General features: G+C 45.7%; 1 protein-coding gene across 1 annotated transcript in view; it reads right to left on the bottom strand.

Annotated features, from left to right (window-relative positions):
* The window catches only part of NARS1 (asparaginyl-tRNA synthetase 1), a 963811-nt gene that overhangs the window by 780676 nt on the left and 155182 nt on the right, over positions 1–27953 (bottom strand). Inside the window, exon 6 of the mRNA XM_044087034.1 lies at positions 24856–24934. Within this exon, the coding sequence (XP_043942969.1) occupies positions 24856–24934 (79 nt within the window). The remainder of the gene's footprint in view (positions 1–24855; positions 24935–27953) is intronic.

The following is a 27953-nucleotide window of genomic DNA, read 5'->3' as shown; positions in this document are numbered from 1 at the left end:
GGGTGTTGTTGTCTTTATTATATGAAAAGGCTGCTGTGATTATTCTGTTTACATATATTCATATTAGCTCCTTATTTTTAAGAGATTATATGAAATTATTTTACTATTCAGTTTAGTTGATTTAGAATCATAGAAATTTTTATTATGTATTATGAAACATTCATTCATTGTTTTCCTTTTGGGATATGAAAGTTTTGTGTAATAAGCTGTATGTAATTAATATTTATGAGCAACTTTCCCGATTGGATGGTTTGAATTAATTGTTTTATTGCAGTTGATATAAATTATGTGCTAGAAATGTGGTTAGTTGTCTGATGAAGTCTGAATTTGTGACGAAAAACGTGTTTGTGTTACTCGTGACGTTTTATAATAAACTGTTATCCGATTTATTCCTGAGCTGTCCGGTGCATCGCTTTTCTCCACACAGTGCTTTTGTGGTTATTAGTTGTGTTTGCACTGTTTGTTCCTTTGCCGTTTACTTAGCTTTAGTTGAAGACTTCGGTTCTGAAACTCGAATGTGAAAATTTCAGGAGTTGGCCAACCGGCACTTGCAAACTGCTTCTGCTTCGGGCACCGGGTGGCAAGAAAGAAAGAATGAATAAAATGGCATCTGCTGCATGTTTTATACCCCCCCCCCCCGACGACCTGATGTCATGGAAGAGGAGACAGCAACCGACGCAGGACCCAAGACTTTGTTATTCATGCTGACTGAGGGCAACCTGCCAGCAGATTACCCAAATGTAATGACTGCAACAGTGAAACACGAAGAACATCTTGCGAGAGTCATGTACTCTAATACCAGTCAGGTTTTCTGGGAGCTGGAGGTAAAGTGTCTGGGGAAAGGCTAGATTCCAAGAAAGTATCATGTACAATGTCCAGAACAGGAGGGATAACTAAAAGCCTGTGTTGAGGAAGGAGTAAAAATTCCGTAGGCCTCTCTTTGGAATCAGAGTAATCCTGACTTTCCCAGCGGAAATGCTCCCCAAGAGTGTGCAAGGTTTCACCAAAAGAAAAATCTTCTGGAGGAGAAGCAGAGGGAATGGAGTCCTCTGCATCAGAATCCTCACAGGTAGATAAGGGCAAATCCTTTTAAATCAGAAGGAACAGAAGAATCAGATTCCTGATCAGAAGAAAAATCAGTTATGGGTCTCAGATGGGGAAAGGTGGCTTCCCCTAATTAAAGTAATAAGGTCTTCAGCCATTCTAAGCATTTGGTTTTTAGGTATATGGGCATGAGCATGTGGTTTGGATGTCAGTTTTCTAGGCGTGGAGCGAATTTTAGGCCTAGATGAAGAAGATGGCGTTGGTTTAACATGCAAATCTGTAGGCCTGAATACACCCTCAGAAGCCGGTGCCTGCACAGCGGCTCTGGACCCATCCAAGTTAGAGACATCCGCAGGTTCCATAGTCGAAGAAGCATCTCGCGGCATACCGGACTCCGAATTGGTCTAAGTAGAGGCCTGCGAATCTGAAATGGCGGTTATCAGGGGCTGTGAAAGCACCCAAGTACCGGCGGACTGGCGACTAGCTTAACGGAAGTGTCGTCAGCAGTTTTGGACCTATGCGGCCTGTCTCTGTCTTTATCTTCATGTATTTTTTTGGAAGAATGGTAGTCGGATGGCTTAACAAAGCCATTTCAGAGTACTGATAAGTACCAAATAATTTGCTGCAAAAATAGCCCGACAACAAATAGTTCGGGGACTGAACAAGGCACAAAACTGACAGCGAGGTACGTCATGGTCTGGGCCCAAGCAAGGAATGCAGTATGAATGAAAATCTTTGAGGTATTTGCTTTCCACAGGTAAGACAACTGTTAACTTTTACTGACATCGCAATTTTTGAAAAACGAACCAGCCAGGAGTACAGCTTACTTTAGTTCACCAGTTTATTTGACGAAATAAACAGCAGTCAATCCAGCACATATACAAAGATAAAACGTCAAAACACGAACTCTTAACACATATAGTCAGCAAAGCAAAAATTCCTTGACCACATTTTACTGACATCGGTTGGAGCAAGAAAAAGAATCCCTAACTTGGTACTCTTTTTATGAAGACCACGGTTCTGAAATCGGTTGGAGCAAGAAAAAGAATCCCTAACTTGGTACTCTTTTTATGAAGACCACGGTTCTGAAACTTGAAAATGAAAATTTCAGGAGTCGGCCGACCAGCACTTGTGAACTGCTTCTGCTTCGGGCACCGCATGGCAAGAAAGACTGATGTAATGGCGTCGGCTGCATGTTTTATACCCCTGATGACCTGACGTCATGGAAGAAGAGAGAGCATCCGATACAGGAATCCAAGACTCTGGTATTCAGGCCGGCTGAGGGCTACCTGCAGGCAGATAACCCAAATGTGATGACTGCAACAGTGAAACATGAACATCAGCCATCTGCATAAAGGCACTACCTTTCTTCACTTTAGTTATATAATTACTGTATGCACTGCTGTAGAGGGCCATCAAGCTGCACAAGCCTTGCATATGCATGTAGCACATTTCTAGGAATCCCAGGCATTACATATATTTTATCCACTCAAGTCTTTCTGCTTTCTTGCCTACTCTAAGGCAGAGAATTTCTCTGACAATCTTCCAACTCGCAGAGTAATGAACAGCGGTGGTTTGGTATCTTGGTTTTGTATAGGTTCATAGGTATGTACTAGGCTAATGGCCCTAGAGCCTTTGCAAGCCTAGCCCATAGAAGCGCCCAGGCATCGTGCCACCCAGCATTAGTTCCCGGTGCCTCTATCAAGTAGAACCACTGGAGTGACCCCTGGGGTGAACTTTCTATTACCCATCCACTCGTCCAGATTTCTCTTGAAGACAGACAGCGAGGTGCTCTGCTTGACATGTATGGGAAGTCTATTTCAGAGCATGGGCAGTCTCTGGGTGAGGAACCTGTCCTTCCAGCCTGTTCTGTTGATTGTGATAATGAGGCTAAGGTCTCTGGAGCATGTGGTGCGGAGGGATTGGGATTTCTTTAGATGTAGCATTTCTAACAGAGCTGGGTCAGGCATCTCTTTGTAAGTCAAGCAGAGATTGCCTCTAAGTAGGCGATATGAGAGAGAATAGCTGGAGTCTGTCCGTGTACTTTTGCGGCCTCTCCAGCTGTTGCAGGTGTCTAGTGAGGAACATGCCAAATGGGACATTATACTCAATGACTGGTCTAATGAGGAAAAAGTAGAAAGAGACGATGACCTTTTTCTTCCTGGATGCAAAACCCTTGGTAATGAGATGTGCCACACAGGACTTTCTGACCTCAGTGGCAATGTGGTGGTCGAATGAGAGGTTGCTGTCAACCTGCGTCCCCAGATCTCTAAAGCTTTCAGTGTTCAGTGGGCTCCCATAGAAGTGGTAATTAGTGGGAAATGAGGTTTTTACTAAAGGGGATGATGCATTTTTTGGCGTGAAGCTTAATGCCATGGTTTTGACACAAGCCATTGGTCTCAGTGAGGCTTTTCTGTAGGATGTCTCCATCACTTGGGGGGTTAATAACGGCTCCCAGCTTGCAAGCATCTGTGAACTTGGTCATACATAGTCCCTTTGTGTTGGCCTGGACTTCTGAGAAGTAGATGCCAAACAGCAGAGGACCCAGGACCGATCCATGTAGGACTCCACTAATGACTGGTCGGCAGTCTGACTTGGAGTTCACTACTTTCACACTGTGTGTAGTATCGGTTTGCCAATTTGCAACCCACCTAGTGATATAGGGGATTGATGCCTACTTTGGTGAGTTTATCAATAATTCCCAAGTGAGGAATTGTATCAAAGGCCTTGGCCAGATCGAGGTAGGCTGTATGCACTGTTTTACCTTCATCCACAGCCCTGGTGATTGACTGAAAAAGTCAACCAGGTTGAGTAGGCATGATCTCCCTTTCACAAAGTCAAACTGCATGGGGTCCAGAGTTAGGAAATTTTCTATATCTTTGTTAAATCAGGTCCATAACGACGCGCTCCATAACTTTACATATCTGACTCAGACTAATGGGGTGATAATTCCCAGGGTCTGTAGTTGCTCCCCCTTTATGGAGAGGGATGACTGTAGCAGTGCACCATTTGGTAGGGACAAACCCTGAGGTGAGGCTGTGACTGAGCAGGGCACACAGATGTGGTGCAAGTTCGCTTTGTAGTTCATGTAAAACACAGCCAGGGATATTATCGGATCCCATGGAAGCTGTATTCTTGGCCTTGGACAATGCAGCTTTAACCTGTGCTGCAGTAATGCTGGGTGCTTGGCATTCTTCCGGTATTGTGAGTGGTCTTTTGGGGGGGGGGGTAAAGTTGGCACTGAATCAGTCGGCCAGTATGTGGGCAATATCTGTTGGCTCAATATACGAGATACCATTGTGCAGTAACTCAGAGCAGATCTGTGTACTGCCATGGAGGTTCTTGATACAACTAAAGAAGGCTTTGTGATTGCTTTTAGTGTCTGCTACAATTCTGCCTTCATAGCTGGCTTTAGAGGATTTGATGAGGGATCTCAACTTTATGTAGAGGCTAATAATGGAGTTTTTCCACTCTTGGGACTTCACCTTTATCTGCAACAGTTTCTTCCTTCTATTGTAGAGAATATTAATGGCAGAGGACCACCAGATTGGCTTCCTTTTGTTTTGGAGGAAAGCGACTTGGTTCTGTTTGGTATGGCTAGTTCCATGCATTTATGTTTGACTTTAAGTCAGAAGGGAAGGGCTATGCATTAGTATAATTAATTGAACTGATGGGTACAAAACTTGAAAGGTTTTTCATTACATTGTCTGATGAAGTGGCTTAGTCCACGAAAGCGCTCACCTGATATCTGTCTTTGGATTAAAAGTGTTTTATGCTACTTACAGCTGTGGTCTGGTGCCTCCTTTTTCTGCATTTATGTACATGTTCTTACAGTGCATTGGTTTATGATTCGGCAGTCATGCAGCTATTTTCCATTGGTAGGGGTGCCGTGAAGTTAGCCACCTCTGTTTTTAGGAGTCCAAAAGTCAGCTTTGGAGAAGTTTTTCAAGGTGGTTACCTTTGTGGGGTGTGTGTGGGTGAGATGTGGATTTCCATGGTGATGGTCAGATCTGATCAGGGAGGGATTGGACTACTGGTGTAGAACAACGGTCGCCCATGTTAGTAATAACCAGGTCAAGGATGTTGGTTCCTCTAGTGGAAGTCAGAATGAGCTGGTCCAGGGCATTGGAAATGAAGACCAATCACATCAGTCGCCCTGCTAGACAAAGGTCTAGGGAGGTAAATATTGTGGGAAGAAATATCCAGGGAATTGTTAAGGCTAAGCTTGTATAGGCCCTAGGGCCGATAGCCTAGTAACAACCTATGAATTTTAGGAAGCGTTGGGCCAGTGTATTGGCTCTTGAGTAGCTTTCCCAATTGATGGAGGGGTAGTTGAAGTCTTCTAGTATGAGAGTGTTGGCTTGGACCTTGATAAATTCCAGGGTGCTTAGCAGCGTGGAGTGAGTCAAGGGACATGGTTGGGGACTTCTAGCAGGCTATAGGTTCATACTAGGCTATCTGCCCTAGGGCATTTATAAGCCTAGCCAGAGTATGTTTGGCTTTCGCCACCCATTTTAAATTAATTTTGCTATGCCCTTTTTCGAGGTTAGTATACTGTGCCTCTGTCTAACAGTGACACAGAAGTGATACCCGGGGTAAACCTACGATCTCCCAACCACTCATCAAGATTCCTCTTGAAGAGAGTCAATGAGGGACTCTGCCTTATCTGGACTGGGATTTTATTCCAGAGTGAAGGGAGCCTCTGGGTTATGAATCTGTCCCTCCAGCATGTCCTATTTATTTCACAGCTGAGGTTCAAGTCTCTCGAGCGCATAGCTCGATGGGATTTGGATTTTTTGAGGTGCAGCATGTCCCTTAATTCCGGGTTGGACATGGCTTTATACGTCAGGCACAGATCGCCTCTGAGCAGGCGGTATGCCACTGAGTAGAGTTGGTGTTTCTTTAACCGGGCAGCATATGGCATCTGTTTGAGCTCTTTGATCCTCTTGGTGAGGTACTTTTGGGGTCTTTCCAGTTGCTGCAGGTGTTTGGTAAGGTACATCCCAAAAGGGGCATTGTACTCAATTATGGGCCTGATGAGGGATGAGTAAAGAGGCACGATGACCTCCCCTGATCTACATGTGAATCCCTTCATGATTAGGTGGGCTATATAAAATGTTTTTCTAACCACTCTGGCCACGTGGTTGTCAAATGAGAGATTGCTATCAACTTGGGTCCCCAGGTCCCTAATTACTTCTTCTGTACTTAATGGATTACCACCTATGTGGTAATTTGTGGGCACTTTGTTTTTGCCAAAGGGGATGACTATACACTTTTTGGCATTTAGCTTGAGGCCATGGCTCTGGCATCAGTTGTCTGTTTCTATGAGGCCCTTTTGGAGGATGATTGTGTCGGCTGGAGAGTCGATTATATAGTGCCCAGTTTGCAGTCATCTGCGAACTTGGTTAGCCACAGTCCTTCCGTGTTGGCCTGTACCTCCGAGAAATATATACCGAACAAGAAAGGTCCCAGGACTGAGCCTTGTGGGACGCCACTTGTAACTGGTTTGGAGTCTGACATGGCTCCAGCAATTCTAACCATGTGGGTTCTGTCCTTGAGCCAGTTTGCAACCTATCTAGTGACATAGGGGTTTATATTTAAGCTGGTGAGCTTATCTATAATGCCCGAGTGGGGTATTGTATCGAAGGCTTTTGCGAGGTCCAGGTAGGCTGTGTGGACCACCTTCCCTTCATCAATGGCCTTAGTGACTGTTTCAAAGAAGTCGACCAGGTTTAAGAGGCAGGATCTGCCCTTAAAGCTGAACTGGGTAGGATCCAGTGTCTGTAGGTCCCCAATATCTTTATTTATGAGGTCCATGATAATCCTTTCCATAGCTTTGCAGACCAAGCTAGTCAGGCTTATGGGGCAATAGTTTCCAGGGTCCGTTGAGGCACCACCTTTGTGGAGAGGGACCACTGTTGCTGTACGCCACTCTTTGGGTACATATCCTGTAGTAAGGCTCAGACTGAATTAGAAGTTATGTACTCACCATAACGTTCCATCTGAGTAGGTGTATTCATTTGTCTGCAACCTGTGGGTTATGGATCCGATATCGGATCCAAACCGGCATGGTTTACCAGCTATGGATCCAAGCTCTCAGCTCCTCCCCTCACCCATAATGCCCTGCTCTACCCTCATGACCTCAGATCGAGTTTGCCAACAGCAAGAACACCCTGTAAAGGGTAACACATAATATGCAGGAAACTGAAAGGCCAGGGGGATAGGAGGGCGGGATGGTTGCAGACAAATGAATACACCTACTCAGATGGAACGTTATGGTGAGTACATAACTTCTAAATCTGAAGTAGGAGATTCATTTGTCTGCAACCTGTGGGACAGAGTCCCCAGCTACCTGAATCTTGGGCGGCCATCATGGAAGGATATTCGAGCACCGGAGCCAAATGATGCTCTACCCCTAGATGCAAGATCCAACTTATAGTGGGAAATAAAAGTATGAGATGAAGCCCACGTGGCTGCTGCACAAATATCATCTAGAGGAATCCTAGCCTTAAAGGCTGCCGAGGTAGATACTGACCGGGTTGAATGGGCGCGTACACCCTCCGGTGCGGGCCTTCCTGAAGCTTGATAAGCCAATAAGATACACTGTGAAATCCAGCGAGACAGAGAAACTTTAGAAATTGGCTTGCCCAAATTAAATTTAGCAAAGGAAATAAACAACTGGTCGGATTGCCTATGACCAGCCGAACTGTTTAGATAAAATCTAAGTTGCCTGTGAACATCTAAGGAGTGAAGCTTGTATTCACCTTTGTTTTCATATTTAGGAAAGAAAACAGGGAGGTTAATGGATTGATTAATGTTTGCTTCAGAAGCTACTTTAGGAAGAAAGGACGGGTTGGTCCTGAGGTAAACACGGTCCGGATGAAATACCAAGTAAGGAGGTTTAGCTGATAATGCTTGGAGCTCTGAAACTCTCTTGGCCGATGTAATGGCTACTAAAAAGGCCGTCTTGAAAGACAAGAATTTGAGATCCACCATAGCCGCTGGTTCGAAGGGGGGGGGGGGCGGTCAAGGCCTGGAGAACTAAGGAGAGGTCCCAAGGAGGAACCGCTTGTTTCACAGGGGGCCTGAGAAGGAAAGTACCTTTAAGGAAAATTTTACACAACTTGGCTGACATAAGTGGACTAGAGTCATGACCAATGTGATAATGAGAAATTGCCGCCAGTTGTACTTTGACTGTGGAACTGCTGGCACCATCGTTAAAAGAGAGGTTAGAAAGTCCAGCACTAAAGGGAGAGGAACCGTGAAGGGATTCAGGCCTTGCCGCTCCACCCACAAAGAAAACCGCTTCCACTTGCTGCGGTAGACTTTCCTAGTGGACGGTTTATGAGCTGCCACCAGGATAGCCTTAACAGGGGACGAAATACCGGGAGTCCTGATCAAGAGTGGAACTGGAGCAGCCAAGCAGTCAGCTTCAGGTTGTCCAGGTTCGGAGGAGATATGCAGGATGGGTGGGATATCAGATCCGGAATGGGATCTAGAATCCAAGGAGGATTCACCAAGTGAGACCTTAGAAAGGGGAACCAGATCTGTCGAGGCCAAAACGGAGCAATGACAATCATTCTGCAACCCACCCGAGAGGCTTTCTGAAGAACTTGGAGCATCAGAGGCAAGGGTGGATAAGCGTACAGAAGACCGGGTGGCCAAGCATGCACCAGAGCGTCTCTTGGAGAACCTCCTGGAGGGGGTATCAGAGCGAAAAAATTGTCGCACTTGGTGTTTGAGGGAGAGGCAAAAAGATCGCATGAAGGAGTTCCCCACCGTGCGAATATGCGTTCCGCTACTTGAAAATTGAGAGACCACTCGTAAGGGGTCAGAATGGTGCGACTGAGCTTGTCCGCCAGGATGTTGGACCGACCCGGAATGTGCGTTGCTATTAGAAAGCGGTTGGTGAAGATTGCCCATTCCCAAACTCTCATGGCTTCTCGACAAAGGGGTAAGACCTCGTTCCCCTTGCTTGTTGATGTACCAGACAACCGACATGTTGTCCGATTGAATCGCAATTGTTCCCAAGGGAAGAAAGTCCTGAAGTGCTAGCAACGCTAAGAGCACTGCTCTCATCTCTAGAACGTTGATATGCAGAAAGGTCTCTGAATCGCTCCACGTGCCTTGGACGGTCCGGCCAAAATGCCCCTCCACCCAAGGCGGAGGCGTCCGTGGTCACCGTGGCGAGAGGGGGAGAAGCACAAAATGGGCGGCCTCCGTGGAGATCCGGGGAGTGAATCCACCACAGGAGGGACCGCTTGCAAGCCTTGCTGATCGCAATGGGGTGATGCATAGGGAGAGCAATGTATGACCATTGTACTAAGAGAGTCCACTGGAGGATGCGCATATTGAGCCTGGCAAGAGGAAGAAGTGCTATAGCAGACGCCATGGACCCTAGAGCCCTCAGGACCAACTCCGCCGGAACAGAACTTGAGTGGAGAATGGCCCACACCTGGAGCTGCAGATTTTGAACTCTGTCCGCAGTGAGGAAGGCTTTTAAACTCCTTGTGTCTAACCTGGCCCCTATAAAATCCAAGAGCTGTGTGGGCGCCAGGTTGGATTTCTTCGTATTTATTGTAATGCCCAGAAAGGGAGCAAGATGGAGAAAGGAGTCTCGCGCCAATAGTAGTAGATGCCTTGTTGGGGCGGTAAGAAGCCAGTCGTCCAGGTAGGGAAGACCTGTACCCCCTGAAGCCTCAGGTGGGCCGCTACCACTGCTAATACTTTGGTGAACACCCTGGGGGCTGTGGTGAGACCAAAGGGAAGGACCCGAACTGGTAGTGACTGGCTCCCAGCCGGAAGCGGAGGAACCTCCTGGAGCGCCTGTCCATCAGGATGTGGTAGTACGCATCTTTGAGGTCTATAGAGCACATCCAGTGATTTTCTCCCAGAAGGGGGAGAATAGATTGCAAAGTGACCATTCGGAATTTTTCCTTGGGGACTGCCAGATTCAAGAGAGAAAGGTCTAGAATTGGTCTTAGTTCCCCGTCTTTTGGCACTAAAAAGAACCTGGAGTAGAACCCTGATCCGATCTGGTCTGGGGGGACGGGCTGGATGGCTCTTTTCTTTAGCAGATGGCCAATTTCTGCCAAAGCGGCCTCCCGTTGACCGGGTGGAACGTCTGGGAGGGACTTCAACTTTGGTAAGTGAAGAAAAGGGATGCTGTATCCTCTGGATATGATTTGGAGAACCCAGCGGTCTGATGTTATGGACTCCCATGCCGCTAGGTGCCCCGAAAAACGTCCCCAGACTGCCTCCAGAGTGGAGCAGCCGGGCAACCCCTCAGGGTTGCTGCGCGGGCCGTTCAGAGAAAGGTTCTCTGGACCCGAAGTTCCTGGGAGCCCCTCTGCCTCTAGGGCGGCGTCCTCCCTGTCCTCCTCTGCCACGGAAGGACTGGTTGTCCGGAGCAGGCTGGGATTGCTGCGACTTCCGGAACCACATCTTCTTCTGACCCTTTTGGTTCCTAGAGTAGGGCCTCTGGGGTGCAGAGAAGCGGATTCCGACGGCAGACAGCGTCTTCCCGTCCTTCTCGCTCTGTGTCAAAGTGTCGCGAACGGTTTTGCCAAAGAGGGCAGAACCATCAAAGGGGGCGTTCGCAAACGCTTTGAAGGGCTCAGAAAAATCGCAGTGACGGAGCCAGGCCTGACGTCTAGTGACTAGGCCTGCCCCTGCGGCTCTAGCGGCGCCTTCCATAGCATGGGAGAGTAGCCGCATAGAGGTATTAGTAACTGATCTAAGAGTGGCCATGCGGGTAGAGTGCAGCATCTTGTCCTCCTCCGACATGGACTCTAGGGGAGATGCAGCGTATTCTTTAATGAGATCTCGCTGCATCCTAATGACGTGTGCCAGGTAGTTCAGCGCCCTTACCGAGAAGGTCGCTGAACTAAACATCCGCTTCCCCAAGCGGTCCATCATCCGAGACTCCTTGCTCGGGGGATGGACTGAGGGACTCTCCTGAGCAAGTTCCTCTTGGTGGCCGCCGTCAACATGGCATCTACCGGAGGCCCCTTACTCCAATGGGCACGGTCGGACGGTGGGCTGAGGATCCTATCGGGCCTCTTAGGGATTGGCTCCACGGTGTCCGGTTCCTTCCACGCCCTGGTGGTAATGAGGTCCACCAGGGGGTCGGCAGGAGGGGACACCCAAGAGGTAGACGGGCCCGCTTCAAATGCCTCCAAGAACACGGACTCGTCCGAGGAAGACTTGGGGGCAGACCACCCCCCCCTTATACGGAGCATTTCCATGATGTCCCCAAATGAGACATCCTCAGGGGGGTGACCGTGGGGAGCCTTCCCCTTCCTCCAAGTCCGTGTCTTCCGTGAGAGACTCGGGGGAGTCAATGTGCCTCCTTTTGCACGTATGCTTGCGAGGAACATCCTCTGGGGGGCTGTCAGAGGACTCCTCGCAAGCAGCCATCTGTTCCAGTGGGGCAGCTTGGGGCACAGAAGCGGGCTGTCCCAAGGGCCGGATGGTGGAAGCCTGACCCAGTGCAGAGGGAGCGCGGGACGGAGCCGAAACAAGTGCCGGGGGTCCGGAGACCCTCAACAGGGCCCTCTCCACTACATCAAACGCCGAAGGGGAGCCGACCTCGACCAAAGGATCCGACAATCGGCTCCCCCTCGGATCCGAAGAGTGGATCGGAGCCGGCGCCGTAGCGCTCGGATCCGAAGGGACAGTGCGCTCCGACACAGACGGTGCCGAAGGAGCACTGATCCCCCCGGATCCGAGGCTCGGATCCAGGCTCCGAGAGGTCGGATCCAATGCACTCGAGGGCAGGGTCGGATCCGAAGTACAAAGTACTATCGGGGCCGACCCACCCCCGGCTCCGAAGCTGCTCGGCTCCAGCTGCTCCGAGCCCGGGTAGCGGGTCGGAGAAGGAGCAATCGGTTTGAAAAAGGGTGTTGAGCTCCCCCCCAGAGGGGGGGGAGGCAAGAGCACTCCCATCTGCATCTGGGCCTGGATGAACCTTCTCATCATCCGGTCCAGATCAGCATCCGAAAGGCTATACGTAGATCTCGAAGAGGCTACCGAGGTAGGCCTGGAGTGCCTCCTCGATAGCCTCGACGGAGATCGGGTCTCCTCCTCCTCAGGTCCCAGTGAAAAACACACTGGAGACCGGAGCCGAGAAGGAGGAGACCGAGCCGACAATGGAGCCGACAACGGAGCCGGGGGAGAAGCCCGCTTGGCTGGCGGGGCTGAAACAGAGGTCTCGGCCCGCCGCTTATGGTGCTTCTCCCTCCGGTCCCTTTTCTTAGCATCCCTCTCCTCCGAACCAGAAATGGGAGGTAGAGTCCCAGGAGGAGGAGGGGGCGCCGCAGAAGGAATAACCGTGGGTACGGTTACTTCCGAAGGAGCGGAGGTCGGAGCCGAGTCCGGCGGTAAAAGGCCCGCCAAAACAAGCTTGGACCTCCGCTCCTTCAATGCCCTGGGGTTGAACCCTGCACAAATGGAACATCCAGATGTGAGGTGTTCAACCCCCAGGCATCTAACACACCGAGTGTGGCCATCAGCTGGGGAAAGCTTATGGCCACACTCGGAGCATTTAGAAAAAATAGACTTGGGTTGCTCTGACATCCAAATCTATAACAGTAGTTACTATAACTAAAAAGTAACTAAAGAACACAAAATCACTCACAGGCCCAACACACACACACTACGCTAACAGCGAGGGGAGGGATATAACTTTTAGATTAAACTCTAAAAAAAGTAAATATACTAAAGGGGAAACCTACACTTTCACACAAATAACCAATAAAAAATCTTAAATTTTGCAATTTAAACACTGAAAACTAGCACTTAGCTTGAGAAACAATCCGGTCACCATGCGCGGCAAACGAGATCTGAGGTCATGAGGGTAGAGCAGGGCATTATGGGTGAGGGGAGGAGCTGAGAGCTTGGATCCATAGCTGGTAAACCATGCCGGTTCGGATCCGATATCGGATCCATAACCCACAGGTTGCAGACAAATGAATCTCCTACTTCAGATCAGTAGTTTTATGTTTGGGTTTAGCTCTTCTTGGAGTTCATGTAGGACGCAGCCCGGGACACCGTCTGGTCCCATTGATGCTGTGTTTTTTGCTTTGGATAGGGCGGCTCTTACCTGCGCATCTGAGATGTCAGGGGGGCAGCACTCTGCTGGGATAGATATTTGCCCTTTTGGTGGTGGTGGTGGTGGGGGGGGGGGGTTTGCGCTGAACCTGTCAGCTAGGATGTTGGCAATGTCTGCGGGTTCAGTGTATTTTTTGTCATTTTGGACTAATTCTGAGCATTTCTGGGAATTCCCACCCAGGTTCCTAACATAACTAAAGAAAGCCTTGTGATTATCCTTAGTGTCCTGTGCAATTTTTCTCGTAGCTGGCATTAGACGATTTTATGAGTGCCCGTAGTTTTTGCTAATATTGATCAGAGATGCCTTCCCTTTTGGGATTTTGCTCTATCATGTAGTAGCTTCCTCCTTCTATTGTATAGTTTGTTTATGGCTGGGATCCACCAGACAGGACGTCTGCCTTTGGAGGATTGGGTCTTGGTTTTATTTGGGATTGCATGATCCATGCATTCCTGAAGGTGTTCATAGAATGCATTTATAAAGGATTCTGCGGTCTGGGCCGTATTTTCCACAGGCCCGGGGGCTTTGAAGGATTCCACCTTGGTTTTGAGGAGTGTGAAATTTGCTTTAGAGAAGTTTTTCACTGTGGTTTTCTGGGCAGGGGGTGGGGTCGGGATGTGAATATCCAGTTGGATTAGTTTATGGTCTGATCTTACCAGTGAGGGATACACTTCTGGTCTGGAGCATAGAGTCCCCATGTTGGTGATGATCAGGTCCAGTATGTTTTCCCCTCTTGTGGGAGTGGTAACAAGTTCTTCCATAGCATTTGAGTTTATGAATTCTAGGAACCTTTGGACTAGGGTGTTGGAGCTAGAGTAATGCTCCCAGTCTATGTTTGGGTAGTTGACGTCGCCCAATATAATGGTGTTTGGAAAGACCTTCATATTTTCCAGTGTTCTCAGTAAGGCCGAGTGGGGTTCCTGGGTTTGGAAGGGTGGTCTGTAGCAGGCTATAAACTGGAAGGCAGTTTTACCCACTGTTAGTTGCACATGGATAGTCTCTGATGCTTCGTGCTGTGCCAACCTGGAGGTGTGGGTATCTTTGATAAATATTGATACTCCCCCTCCTTTTGTAGTTCGGTTCAAGTTTTGGGGCCGAAAAGCATGGTATGAGGTATAACCTGGTAGTGCTGGGGTGCTCTTGGGAGCCCTGAACCAGGTTTCTGTTACTGCACAGATATCGATGTTCTCCATGCTAAGGAGAGTTTTGAGTGCGTGCATCTTGAGGTTTAGACTTCTGGCGTTGAGTAGCATTACTCTTAGTTTCTTATCCCTTGTGATACCTATGGAGGTGGGTTTGTCTTTTGAGCCTTGCCTAAAAAAGGCACTATGGGGGTAGCAAGAGCCTTTGCCAATATCCGAAAGCCCAGGGGTGACAGGTGCAAGCCGTCCTTAGCGAAGCATCGTGGCTTGTCGAGCATATCATCCCAGGCTAACAGGCATTGGATCCCCTTTGAACTGGATTGCAGTCTTACTCAACGTTAGTTGTACATGAAGTATCACAGATGTGTTATGCTGGGCTACTAGTCTGGAGGTGTGCATATCCTTTATGAATATGAAGACACCAACACCACCTTTGGAGCTTCAGTCCATGTTACGGGGCCAAAAGGTGTGGAATGAATTATAGCGTGGTAGCACAGTGATGCCTTCTGCTGCTTTAAACCAGGTCTCCATTACAACACAAATGTCAATGTTCTCCATTTTGAAGAGTGCTTCAAGCAAGTGCATCTTGAGATTTAGACTTCTAGCATTGAGCAGCATGACCCTCAGATTGCATTTATTTATAGCTGTTGCGGTGGTAATTTGGTCTTAGGAACACCGCCTAAAAAGGTACTATAGGGATTGCAAGAGGCTTAGCCAGTAACTGGAAACCCAGGGGTGGTAGATGCAGGCCATCTCTGGCAAAGCATCACGGCCTGTCAGTCCTGTCATCTCAAGCAGACAGATACTGGATCCCCTTAGAATGACACCAGAAACTTAGCCAATTGTTGAAGTCAATCATTTTTTATTTGTACTACAGTATCATTCTGTGTGACGATAGGATATTGCTCAGGGCTAGTGTCATACCTGCCTGGGCCATATAATCCCAGAACTCCATGTCTCTTTTCATGTAGTCCAGGGAGGTGCATCTCAGGTTATTCACACCCACATGGACAATGACAGAGTCAAAATGACTGACTTCAACAATTGGCTAAGCTTCTTCAGTATCTGTCTGCCTGGGACGACATGATCGACAAACCACGATGCTTTGCCAGAGATGGTCTGCACTTGTCGCCCCTGGGATTCAGGTTACTGGCTAAGGCTCTTGCCACCCTTATAGTGCCTTTTTTAGGCAAAGTTCAAAAGACAAAACCACCACCGTAACAGGTACAAGCATGCAAAATCTGAAGGTAATGCTACAAGTCTAAACCTCAAAATGCACTCTCTCGAGGCACTCCTAAAAATGGAGAACATCGACATCTGTGCAGTAACTGAGATCTGGTTCAAGGCTCTTGAGAGCACCACTACAATACCAGGCTACAACTCGTACCACACTTTTCAGCCACCAAACCAGGACCGAAACACTAAAGGTGGAGGAGTGTCCATATTCACCAAGGATATTCACACCACCGTCTGAAATTCTCCAGGTGCAACTAACACTAGGTAAGACTGCAATCCAAATTGTAGCTTGCTACAGATCCCCCACCATGCCCCAAGATTCTCACTACACCTTTCTAAACATACTGGAAAATATTAAGATACAACCAAACACCGTAATACTGGGTGATTTTAACTACCCTGCCATTAACTGGGAAAACTACTCGTGTGCCAACACCTTTGCCCAACTGTTCTTGGAATTCATAAATTCCAACACCCTGGATCAACTAATCCATAGTCCCACCAGGGGCTCCAATATCCTAGACATGGTCATTACCAACATGGAAATCGATGCTCCACACCTATGGTCAACCCCCTCGTTAGTCAGGTCTGACCATAAGCTAATCACCCTTAACATCCACATCCCACCCCCCAATAAGGAAACCTCCATAAAAAAACTTCTCCAAAGCCAACTTCATGCTACTCAAGTCAGAAGTGACAAACTTCATGACACCCATGCAGACGGGAACTATGATTAGTGTATTGGGCAAGGTGTTTAGCCTTAGGGGCTTAGGTTGAGGGGCACACTGTGGAGGTGAGCTACAGGTCCTATGCTTTGTGCTGTGTTGTGGTGGTCGACTGTGCTTCTGTCTTGGAGGTCTCTGTTGTTTGAGTAAATTTCTATTGAGAGCCTCTCTGAAGGTGGTTATGTGAGAGCTGTGACAGTGGGTGTTTTGGAGGGCTGTGTGTTCCATGTGGTGTGGTGCAGGTGTTGGTCTTCTCCTTTAGACCATTTAGTCCGGTCTTAGATGGAGAGCTCATAGCTTCCAGTTTGGTGATATAAGTGCATCTCTCACAAGTCTGAGTGTTGGGAGGCAAGAGGAGAGGATTGTATGTGTACATGAGGCAGTTGCTACACTGCCTCAGAATGCCTAAGTTCACCAGGTTAATAGGAGAAAGCACAGGAAACTTCCCTTTAATCATGCCAGGAGGGGTGGTCATAACTACTAAGTACTGGAGCTATTTTCATGAAGCACGACTAGTGCTGATGGCACTCAGGTGTGCTATAATAATTGCTACAAAAACCTGTTGAAGTGCAAAGTGATTAGGCCATCTGAAGTGCAAGAGAGAAAGAACTAGCAAGATACAAGGGAAAAACTGAAGAGCAGACTTTCTGGCACCAATAATAGTTTACCTCAGCTTGGCGCTGCTGAGCGGAGCTTAATCAAGCACAAACTCACGCAAAAGCGAGATTAGGTTCATAGGTTACTACTAAGCCCTTGCGATCCATTTTAAGCCTAGCCAATTATCCCTTGTGAGACTCAAACCTTGCACCTTGTGCTTGTAAGGCAAACACCTTAACCATTAGACTACACTCCCACAGATTTTAAGCCAGAAAGTTGAAAGGGATGGAAAAACTGCCCAAATGGGCAATAAACTACATTTTCTGGGCCAGGAACAACAACTCTTGTGGTAGATAGGCTAGAAGGCTTCCCTCCAATACAGAACGGCTTGGGAGGGGGGCTCAGAAGCTTACAAACAGTCCTGGATACAGTAAATCTGTATCTAGACTAGACTAGTTACAGGAAAGGCGGGAAACTAGCACAAACACGGGCTTTTAAACCAGAAAGTTGAAAAGATGGAAAAGCTGCCCAAACAGCCAATAAACTACAATTTCTGGTCCAGAAACCACTCTTCTTGTGGTGGATAGGCTACCTAGTGCTTACCATTCCCATTGATAAGCTAGAAGGCTTCCCTCCAACACAGAAAGGCTTGAGGGTGCTCAGAAGCTTACAAACAGTCCTGAATACAGCAAATATGTATCTGGACTACACTAATTACAGAAAAGGTGGGAAACAAGTTTAGAACCTTTTATATATATATATATATACAGAAAAGCAGCTAAAAGAGCAGTAAAAGCAATTCAAATGCAGTGCAAGTTAGCACACGAGTGTGTAGCAATATTAAAGCAAATGCAGTTTAAATAAATGCAATTAAATTAAAATGTGACTAAAAACAAGTGCAGAAAGCAGTAAATTAGGAAAAAATCAAAATGGAGGCACTTAGATTATCAGAAAACAATGCCAGCAAATACATAAATAATTCAGTCAAGCAAAACTTAAGACTGTGCAGAACTCTGAACAGTTAAAAAGTGCCAAAAATATACTTATCAGCTCTATATTCCAGATTGTTTGAGAAGTACACTCAGTCAGAATACAAGGAGATTCTAGCAATGGGATTTTAACAAACTGTTTTTTTGTTTTGTTTTTGTTGTAACGTGGAAAGGGAGAAAGGAGGAACAGAAGATAATTCAAGGTTAAGAAACTAAGTGGGTTGGCCTTCTCAAATGTTCTCTCTGTATTAGATAGAATGCGCTAATGACACTAGATTGGGAGGAGTGTCCCAGATCAAATTTACAGTAGGGGCGGGCAACTGCAAAGCCACCAAGTATAAGAACAAGACACCAACAGGGAGGGATGGTAGGGAATACTACAGCTACTAGCTACACTATTTTAGGCAGAAAACACTACAGAAAAGTTTATCACATCAGAAAAACAGCAATGAGCCACTAAATGAAAGTTTTTAAACAGATAATGGAGCAAGGAGTCTCTAGAGAATGCTTTTAACTGCAAACAAATCAGTGATAGGATACACTCCTTGGCAGGAAATCAGAACAAACAGATTAACAAATGGTGAAAATATCCAGTTAATACCTTTCACACAGTGAAACTAGCTAAAAAAGCTTTACAAACAGTGCGACAGTAAAAACCTCATCAGGCCCTGTAAGGCAGACAATTAGTACAACCGTGCAGACTAGTTTACAGCAATAAAATGCAGTAAAGTATGCAGCAGACAATAAAAAAGTGCTACAAATGGCTAGGATAATCAATGACTAGCAAAAATAAGCAAAAAACAGGCTACTTATTGTTATATATTACAGATCAGAGTTGTGGTCAATGCCCCTCCTCTGCTCAGCTCAGTATGTATGTTTTTTAGTCTTCTAGTTATTCTGAACAGTGTTAAATAACTTTTTTTCCTGCTCTATCTGATCAGCATTCGTCAATGACAAATACTCCATATAAAATGCATAAATTCACTCATCTGTAATTCTATTTGCCATATACCACTGCACATGACAATGCATGAGGCACACAGTTGTGAAATGTTTGAGCCTGCTCCGGTAAGCAAGGAGAAAGTACAGTTGTGTACACTTACCATAAATGCAGATGTTAGAGTGCATTCACTGTTGCAGTCATTAGATTTGGGTAATCTGCTGGCAGGTTGCCCTCAGTCGGCCTGATTAACAAAGTCTTGGGTCCTACGTCGGTTGCTGTCCCTTCTTCCATGACATCAAGTCCTCAGGGGTATAAAACATACATCCGACGCCATTACGTTAGTTTTTCTTGCCCCAGATGTCAGGTGCCCCCTTAATGGGGAGCAAATAAAATTAAAAAAACACAAAAAAATACCTCCAACCAAAAGCAAATACACCAAAAAGGCTTTTAAGCATAATAAAAGAAAGTAGAGGTATAGCCAGAGAAAAGTAGGGGGTTGGAGGGAGGGTAACCAGGACTGAAACAGTGAATACACTCCAACATCTACATTTATGGTAAGTGTAGACAACTGTACTATGTTCTTTGTGTTTCACTGTTGCAGTCATTACATTTGGGTGGATTCCCAAAGCTATGGTTGGGAGGAGGAGTTTATACAGCATTAGGGGGCCAGCTATAAGGCCCTGCAAGACAGCAGTGGCAAAGCCAGCCCTGGATTTAGAGAAAACTGGTACATGATAATGCTTGGTGAAAATATGTACAGAACTCCAGGTAGCAGCTTCTAGAATATCCCTGGTAAGAACACCTCTGAGAAAGGCTGCACAAGTAGATGCAGCCCTGATGGAGTGAGACCTTATCCCCGGGGGATAGGTTTTCCATGGTGCTTATAGCAGAAATGAATGCAATGGCTTATCCATTTAGAAATGGTTTTTGAAATAGCTTTCCCCTCTGCCCCTGCAGCAAATGCTACCAGCAATTGTTCAGATTTTCTTTGAGATTTAGTCCTGTTCAAGTAGAATCTAAGTTGTCTATGCACATCCAAGGAATGCAGAATCTGTTCCCCTTTGTTCTGTGGATTGGGAAAAAAAAAAGGTTGGCAAATCAATGGACTGATTAAGAGCCACACTGGAAACCACCTTGGGAACGAAGGATAGATTGGTCCTCAGAGATACCCTGTCCACATGAAAGATGAGGAAAGGCTCCACTGCCATAAGGGCCTGAAATTCATATATCCTTCTAGCTGAAGTGATTGCTAAAAGAAAGGCTGTTTTCCAAGAAAGAAATTTTAAGTCTGCAGTAGCAGCTGGCTCGAAAGGAGGTAGAGTGAGCTTCTCCAAAACAAAGTTAAGGTCCCAGGCAGGGGTAGGAGCTCTCCTGGGTGGTCTCAAGTTCTTTGCCCTTCTGAGATACTGTTTGAGGAAGGGATGAGAGAAGAGGGGTGGATCTGTGTTATAGTGAGCTGAAATAGCAAAGCATGGATTTTAATAGAGGAAAAAGACAGGACGTTGTGAAGCATCTCAGTTAAGTATTGCAAAATCTGAGGTAAATTGGTCACTGCTGTGCTCATCCCTAAAGATTGGCTCCAGGTACAGAATCTTTTCTATTTGTCAGCATAAGATATTCTAGTACTAGGTCTTCTCGCCTCCAAGATTACATCCATCACAGCTTTGCTGAGGGCTGATGAGGGTGAATTTAAGTGATTAGCCAGGCTGCAAGATTCAATGTTGGAAGCTGAGGGTGCAGAATTTGGTTCTCCTGCTGAGACAGTAAGGAAGGGGACTGAGGCAGGTGCCATGGAGATATTTGCGACACACTGCGCAGGAGTGGGTACCAGTGTTGGCGTGGCCAGTCTGGAGCAATCAAAATCATTCTTGGTTTGTCCTGTTTGACTTTTAGCAAAACTTTGGAGAGCAGAGGCAGAGCGGGAAAGGCGCAGACCGAAAGGTTTTTCCAGGTGAAGGACAGAGCATCCACTTTCCAGGCTTGTTTGTGGGGCGTCCTTGTGCAAAACTTGTCCATCTGGTAGTTCTGGGGGGGGGGGGGGCAAATTGATCTGTGTCTGGGCTTCCCCATTTGCTTGTCAACATGCTGAAAATTTGTAGTTCCAGTTTCCACTCGTGTGGGTCCATGAGATTTCTGCTTAGTCCATCTGCCAGTGTATTCAATTTTCCTGGCAGGAATTGAGCTTGTAGGTGCACTTGGTAGCTCAAGGCTGTGTTCCACAATGCCATGGCTAGTCTGCAGAGGGGGTAAGAATGTGTACCCCTAGTCTGCAGAGGGGGAAGAATGTGTACCCCCCTGCTTATTTATGTACCACATAACCGTGTGTTGTCAGTCTTTACCATTAGTTGTCCTGGAAGAATGTAGTCCTTGAAAACTGTCAGAACATTCTGTACAGCTAACATTTCTTTTTGATTAATATGTAGGTGCATTTGATTTGGGTTCCATTTGCCCTGAAGGCACTTCCCTGCCAGGTGAGCCCCCCCATGCGTAATCTGATGCATCTGTAGTAAGTGTTTGGGCGGCAGGGGGGGTAGTGTGAATGGCAGTCCCTTGTTTTGTTGTTTTGGTGGCAGGCCTCTGTCCACCATAGGAATTCCAGGCATAGTGAAGGTATGATAGGAATCACGGTTTCCAGGCTGTGAATGTTGACTCCACAGACTTTTTAAGTACCACTCTAGTTTCCTCATATGCAGTCTTGCATATGGAATTAGAAGAATGCAGGAGGCCATGAACCCCAAGGCTTGCAGTATTTGTCTTGCAGATAGCATGGTTTTTGTGGCCACTTGTTTGAAGTAAGTTACCAAATGAATTTGCTTCTCTGGCATGAAGAAAGCCATCTGAGCAGTTGTATTCAAGCTTGCAGCCAGGAATGTAATCTGTTGAGAGGATACCAGTTGTGATTTCTTTTAGTTTATGGTGTACCCCAGACAAGTTAGAACCCTTTTTACAAATGCCATATGATTTAGAAGTATGCCCTGGTTTTCTGCCCGAATTAGACAATCATCCAGGTATGGATATATTTGAATATTTCTTTGCCTGCAAAATACAGTAACTGGAGCCAGGCACTTTGTGAATACCCTGGGCGCAGTAGACAAGCCAAAGGGCAGTGCAGAGAACTGATAATGCAAGTAGCCTGTTTTGAAGCGTAGGCATCTTCTGCAAGATTCCCCGATTGGGATGTGCAGGTATGCTTCTTTTAAATCTAGAGTTGCCAACCAGGCATCTTTGCCTAGCATAGGAAGTAACTGGTGAAGAGTCAGCATCTTGAATTTTGGAATGTCCAGAAAGGTGTTTAGAGTAGATAGGTCCAGAATTGGACGCCATGATTGGTCTTTTCTGGGTACCAGAAAAAGCCTGGAATAGAAACCTTGTCCCTTTTCCTCTTCTGGTACGCGTTGAATAGCCCCCATGTTTAAGAGGGAAAGAACTTGTTTTTGGGCCTCTGCCCACTGATTTGGGGGCAGGTCTGGCCACCCATTTGGGGTTGGCAACGTGTGGAAATGAAATCTGTATCCCTGGGACACTATATTTAAAACCCATTTGTCCTGGGTTATGAGTTCCCAGTTCTTTGCATAAAGAGCAATCTTTCCCCCCAAAGGGGCGGCTGAAAGGCAAGTGCTTGGTAATTTTAAAAGGAAGTCATTGAGACTGTTTACCATAGGGGGGTGCCTTATTTCCAGATTTGGAGGTGGAGCCCCCCCCCCCATTGCTTAGTTCTGAGAGTCCCCTGGGACTGAAACCTGGTGCATTTGGGGTGTCTGGATTTGGCTTGAGAGGATCTGAAGGAGCTGGAAAATACCAATTCTTAGTAGGCCAGTGCCTACAAAATCTTGGAGGTCGCACTTGCAAGAAATCTTTAACAGTTTGCATAGATTAGCTTTATTTTCCATCTTTTTTAGAACTTCTTCAGCCTTACTGCCAAACAGGCGATCCTGATTTAAAGGAGCACCCAACAATTTTGCTTTAACATGATCAGGCAAAGATTGCTCCTTAAGCCAAGCATGCCTTTTAAGCACAGACCCAGTAACAGCAGCCCTGCAGGAGGCCTCTAACGAATCAAAACCACATTGCAAAGTATGTTTTCCAACATGTTCAGCAGAATGCAATAAATCCTGTAAATCTTTACTTTCCACAAAGTCAGGAATCATCATCATTTTCTGTTTAAGCAGTCCAATAATATGCCGTTGATATTTTAACATATGAAATTGGCAGTTTAAAGCCCTGATTGCCCAGGTTGCAGAAGTATAAACCTCCTTACCCCAACTATCCAGCACCCTTGGGTCTCTATCAGAAGGGGTAGGATTTTTAGCAGTAGAAGCCTTAATACCCCTGGGGCCCTGAGAAATGGTTTCTGGATCAGCAACAGGATTTTTGAAAAGGAACATGTGGAACTCAGGAACCCTGTAGTATCTGTCAGGTTTACTAGGAGCTGGAGGCAGGGAATCAAGGGCCATACTGGATTCAGAAAACACATCAACAATGTCTAGTACAGGAGGTATAGCCAAAGGCCTATGCTGAGGTAGAAGGAAATCCCTACGCCTCTTTTTTGAATCAGAAAATTCCTGACTTTCCCAATGGAAATGCTCCCTTAAGGTATGTAAAGTTTCCGCAAAAGAAAAATCCTCAGGAGGGGAAGCAGAGGGAATGGAATCCTCTGCATCAGAATCCTCATAAGTAGGTATGGACAAATCCAGGTCATTAGAAGAATCAGAAGAAACAGAATCCTGATCAGAAGATTCATAATCAAACGCGGGCCTAGGCCCCTTGGGGGGGGGGGTTTGACTACCCCTGATTAGAGTAATTAGAACTTCAGCCATTTGGATCATTTGTTTTTTAGGCATAGGGGCCTGAACATGTGGCCTGGGCGTCATTTTTTTGGACATAGATCGAGATTTAGGCCTTAGTAATGAAGATGGAGTCGATTTAATATGCATGTCTGTTGGCATGAATACACCCTCAGAAGCCAGTGCCTGCACAGCGGCGCCGGACCCATCCAAGACATGATGAAGCATCTCACGGCATACTGGACTCCGAATGGGTCTCAGTAGAGGCCTGCGAATCAGAAGTAGCGGGTATCAGGGGCTGCGAAAGCGCCTTGCTGAGTACTGGCGACTGGCTTAGGAGAAGCATAGTCGGCGGTTTTGGACTTCGGCGGCCTGTGTCTGTCTATCTTGGCGTTTTTTCGGAATTCCAGTAGTCGGATGGCTAATAGACGACATTTCTGGATAATTAAGACGAGAACCAAAATATTTAGAGGCAAAAATGTACCGAATGATAGTGCGCTGATTAAAGCACAAAACAGACAGCAAGGTACGTCGTGGTCAGGGCCTAGGCAAGAAATACAGTACAAACGAAAATCTTTGTGAGGTATTTGCTTTCCACAAGTAATGCAATTATTAACTTTTACTGACATTGGTAAGGAGCAAGAAAAAGTTTCCCCAACGGGGTACTTGGCTTTAAGTTGAAGACTTCGGTTCTGAAACTCGAAAACAAAAATTTCAGGAGTTGGCCAACCGGCACTTGCGAAATGCTTCTGCTTCAGGCACCGCACGGCAAGAAAGACTGACATCGGATGCATGTTTTATCCCCCTTACAACTTGACGTCATGGAAGCAGGACCCAAGACTTTGTTAATCAGGCCAACTGAGAGCAACCTGCCAGCAGATTACCCAAATGTAATGACTGTAACCGTGAAACACGAAGAACATCTGTTCAAAGAGGCTGGCATCACCACCAAAAAAACTTAATTCCATTAAGAAACCTTCTCACAGATCCTTGTGGCACTCCTGTACAGCACATAATGCCTCCCTTAATAAACTCCTGCTTAGAGGGGACACAAACTACGACATGGATCTATCAAGGGTTTCCAACAAGTTGTTACAATACAATCTGCAATAGTACTGCTAATTATTCTTCTCCAGTTACATTTACTTTTAATGTTGTGTAATGCAATTATTTTTCTTTCCCTTTTCCCACCAAGTCTCAAACCAATGCAGCCTTTGTAGGGGCAAGTTATTAGGTCAAACGAATACAATGTGTGTAAGAATGTCCTTAATAAAATGTCAACTCACCTTGCCTTCGCAGCCTGTGGACCCAGCCAAACACCTTAACACGTTGGTCTCGATGCTGTTCCAATGAGCTAATCTTCACCTGTGATTTAAATCAAGTTCTGCTGTAAGCAAGTTGTCGGAAATCATTTCCCAAGAGACAGATGGCCTCTGATTCAGTTACAACATCATGCACATTTTAAATCTATGCAAAGCATATCAATCCAGGGAAAAGCTTTATTATATCAGTATTCCACAGTCTAAGAAGAATGCGAATTCTGTATTCTTTATTGGCTGGAATGTAACCATAAAGTCTTAAATGGTAAACAAAAAAAAAAAGGCACAAACATTCAGAAGCCATGCAGCTCAAGGTCGTTTGCATATATCCCATGGGCCTCCACTACAGGATGTTTAAGGAATCACAGTGAAAATTGTTTATCTGTGTTTTTCTTGCAGTTTTTACTGAATGGTTTGTCCTTTGCTTTACATAGGTGTGTGTGTGTGTGTGTGTGTGTATATACATACACACACACATGTATTTATGTGTGTGTGTATATCTATAGAGAGACAGAGATGTATGTATATGTGTATACATATATACATTATATATATAAACTAATGATACATGGGAAATGGAAAACTATCAAGGATGTACAGGTAGGAGTATTTGAGAGTTAACTGTATGGGTCAGACATCTAAAGTTAAATGACACAGTGATACTACAGTGTGGGGCTGCCTATATCTAATCTTAGCAAAAACTAAAGGAGACAGCTTCAAAGAGAAGCACTGTTCTAATTATTTTAATAAATTTAGTGGTCATTCAGGAGGAAGACTTCCTAGGGGGATATCAACTACTATTACAGGGCCGAGGTGTGCATCTTTAAAGTATCACTGAATTACCATATAGCTCTGTATAATACACACATCTTGGATAACATATTGCCTTGAAGACTACAAGAGAGTCGACAGAGCTCCAGATCCAATTTACTAGGACAATGAACTCTTGCACATAGTGGATTCCTACTAGAGGGTAGAGGTTTCAGCATCTGACCATCACTAAAATGTACTGTACATAATTTCTGGTCACACCCCATAATACAACTCTAAGTATTCTGAAAATAAAGCATATTAAAAGAGGGTTTACGTAGCCTTTTTACTGGCCAAAAACTGCAATTTTTTTTAAACTTCTCGTTTCCCCTGCTGTCTGCTGACCATCTGCCATTGGATAACCATTAGCTGGTTTTCCTGTTAGGTCCATAACCCCTCATGCACACTCAATGACCATTTCTGCAGAAGGATGTGCAGTAAGCACAACATGGGACTGACACAGACTTCCACAAATGACCTTGCTTCCTATAGAGAGCACACTGTAAACATTTATATGGCCTCCATGTGGAAAATATTGAACTTTATTTGACCTGAAATGGCCTGTGCCACCCTCCAAGAAGCGGGTAGCCACAGCCATTTCACACCTCTCCTTCTCCCACCAGCTTGAGCAAACACCTGAGATGTTAACAGAGCTCTGGTCACCTTGGCTGCATCTACTCCAATGGAGCAGACACCTGACATTACAAAAGTTACAGTGGGATCAAGTAAAACGTCTAAGCAGTCTGAAAAAAGCAGGCAAAGACAGAAAAAATGGGTCTAGATCATATAGTCGAACTGTGATAAGTTCAAATATGGAAATATCGAACTTCAAACTCTGAAAAGTAAGTCTGAAAACTCAAAACATCCAAAAACGGAACTCCGAATAGCAATGGTTGTCCAGCTTTACAGCCGTACTACCCGAAATAATAAAAATAACACACAACCACTACTACACCTGTGACACACTGCATAACACAACCCATACGCCACATGAAAATACACTTCAAAACATATACATGAATATTTATTAAAGTGTACTACCAAATATATATGTTAAACTAAGCAGCAAAGAAACTAAATCCAAGTATTTGCATCACGTTGTGTGCTTTACCACCGTCATTGCTACTCTAGACTGTTAAAAGCATAGCTACTGCATTAAATTCCACGGCAGTATACTCTGACCTGTTTCGTATGACAGCCTGCAATTTCTGTTGACTTTCAATGTATTTATTCTTCTTGGGTGACTAAGGACAACCTGATCTCATGAATAACCGCATGTCATCAACCCTGTTTTGCTTCCTAACACGTACGTTGATTACAGATGGTATGCCGGCAATGAGTCTACCTAGCAGGCATCGAAGACGCCTATGCCATCCCTTGACATAATTCTGTATTCTGGGTAGTGACAGTTGGTTCAGGGAATGTACATTCCAGAACTCAACTGGAAACATCGGAGGGAATCGACTAACACCAGTAGTTCTTGTCTGTTGCTTTCTAGGATGACCTAGGACATAAACTTCTGAGAAGTATAGCAGTAACTTCTTAGCATCAGGGCCAAAAGTTTCACTAATGCACTTAAATGCTTCTACTACATCCTCTACATTTAGAAAGGCAAGGGCAATTAGTCATTTGACATCTAACTGCAATGCAACATTTTTTCCATACACACTAGCTAACCCAAGTGACTGTACCGTTCTCCACAGTGCTTGTGTAAAATAGAAGAAACATCCCATGCTGTTCACAGAAGTGAAATTATGCCCAATACTCTTAATGGCAGCCAACACGAAGTCTGTCAGAATATATTTCACTGTATATTTTAACAGAATTGAGAACAATAACTCATGCACACATTCCCAAAGTTATATGCCTTATAGGACTTCTTTAACATTAAGAACACTAGTGATGCACATTTAGTGGACTCCCCGAATGTTATCAACCCATGAATGGTATACAATTGCCTACACAGTCTTCCTGTTTTAAGGAATATACCATCCATGAACCATATCTATGTACTGCAAAGATCTTGCCGATTTTCCTTCGTAGTAAACACCAATACATGGGTATTAGTATGGATGTCTGCCTTCCGAGCTTGTATTAACGTGCCCTGTTTTAATGGACATTTAGTTGTATCCACAGCACTAAATGTTTCCAGCCACAAACTTATAGGTTAAGGTCTTCCTCCGTCTGACTCTGTTAACCTGTTGCAGCATGGACCTCCTAGAAGGTAAAGTCATCATGCTTAAGTATCCGACATC

Source organism: Protopterus annectens, chromosome 1.part1 (assembly GCF_019279795.1).
Source record: "Protopterus annectens isolate FY-2018-M chromosome 1.part1, PAN1.0, whole genome shotgun sequence".
Lineage (NCBI taxonomy): Eukaryota > Metazoa > Chordata > Ceratodontiformes > Protopteridae > Protopterus > Protopterus annectens.
The sequence above is the reverse complement of the archived record's forward strand: the minus strand, read 5'-3'. Positions and strand labels throughout refer to the sequence as shown.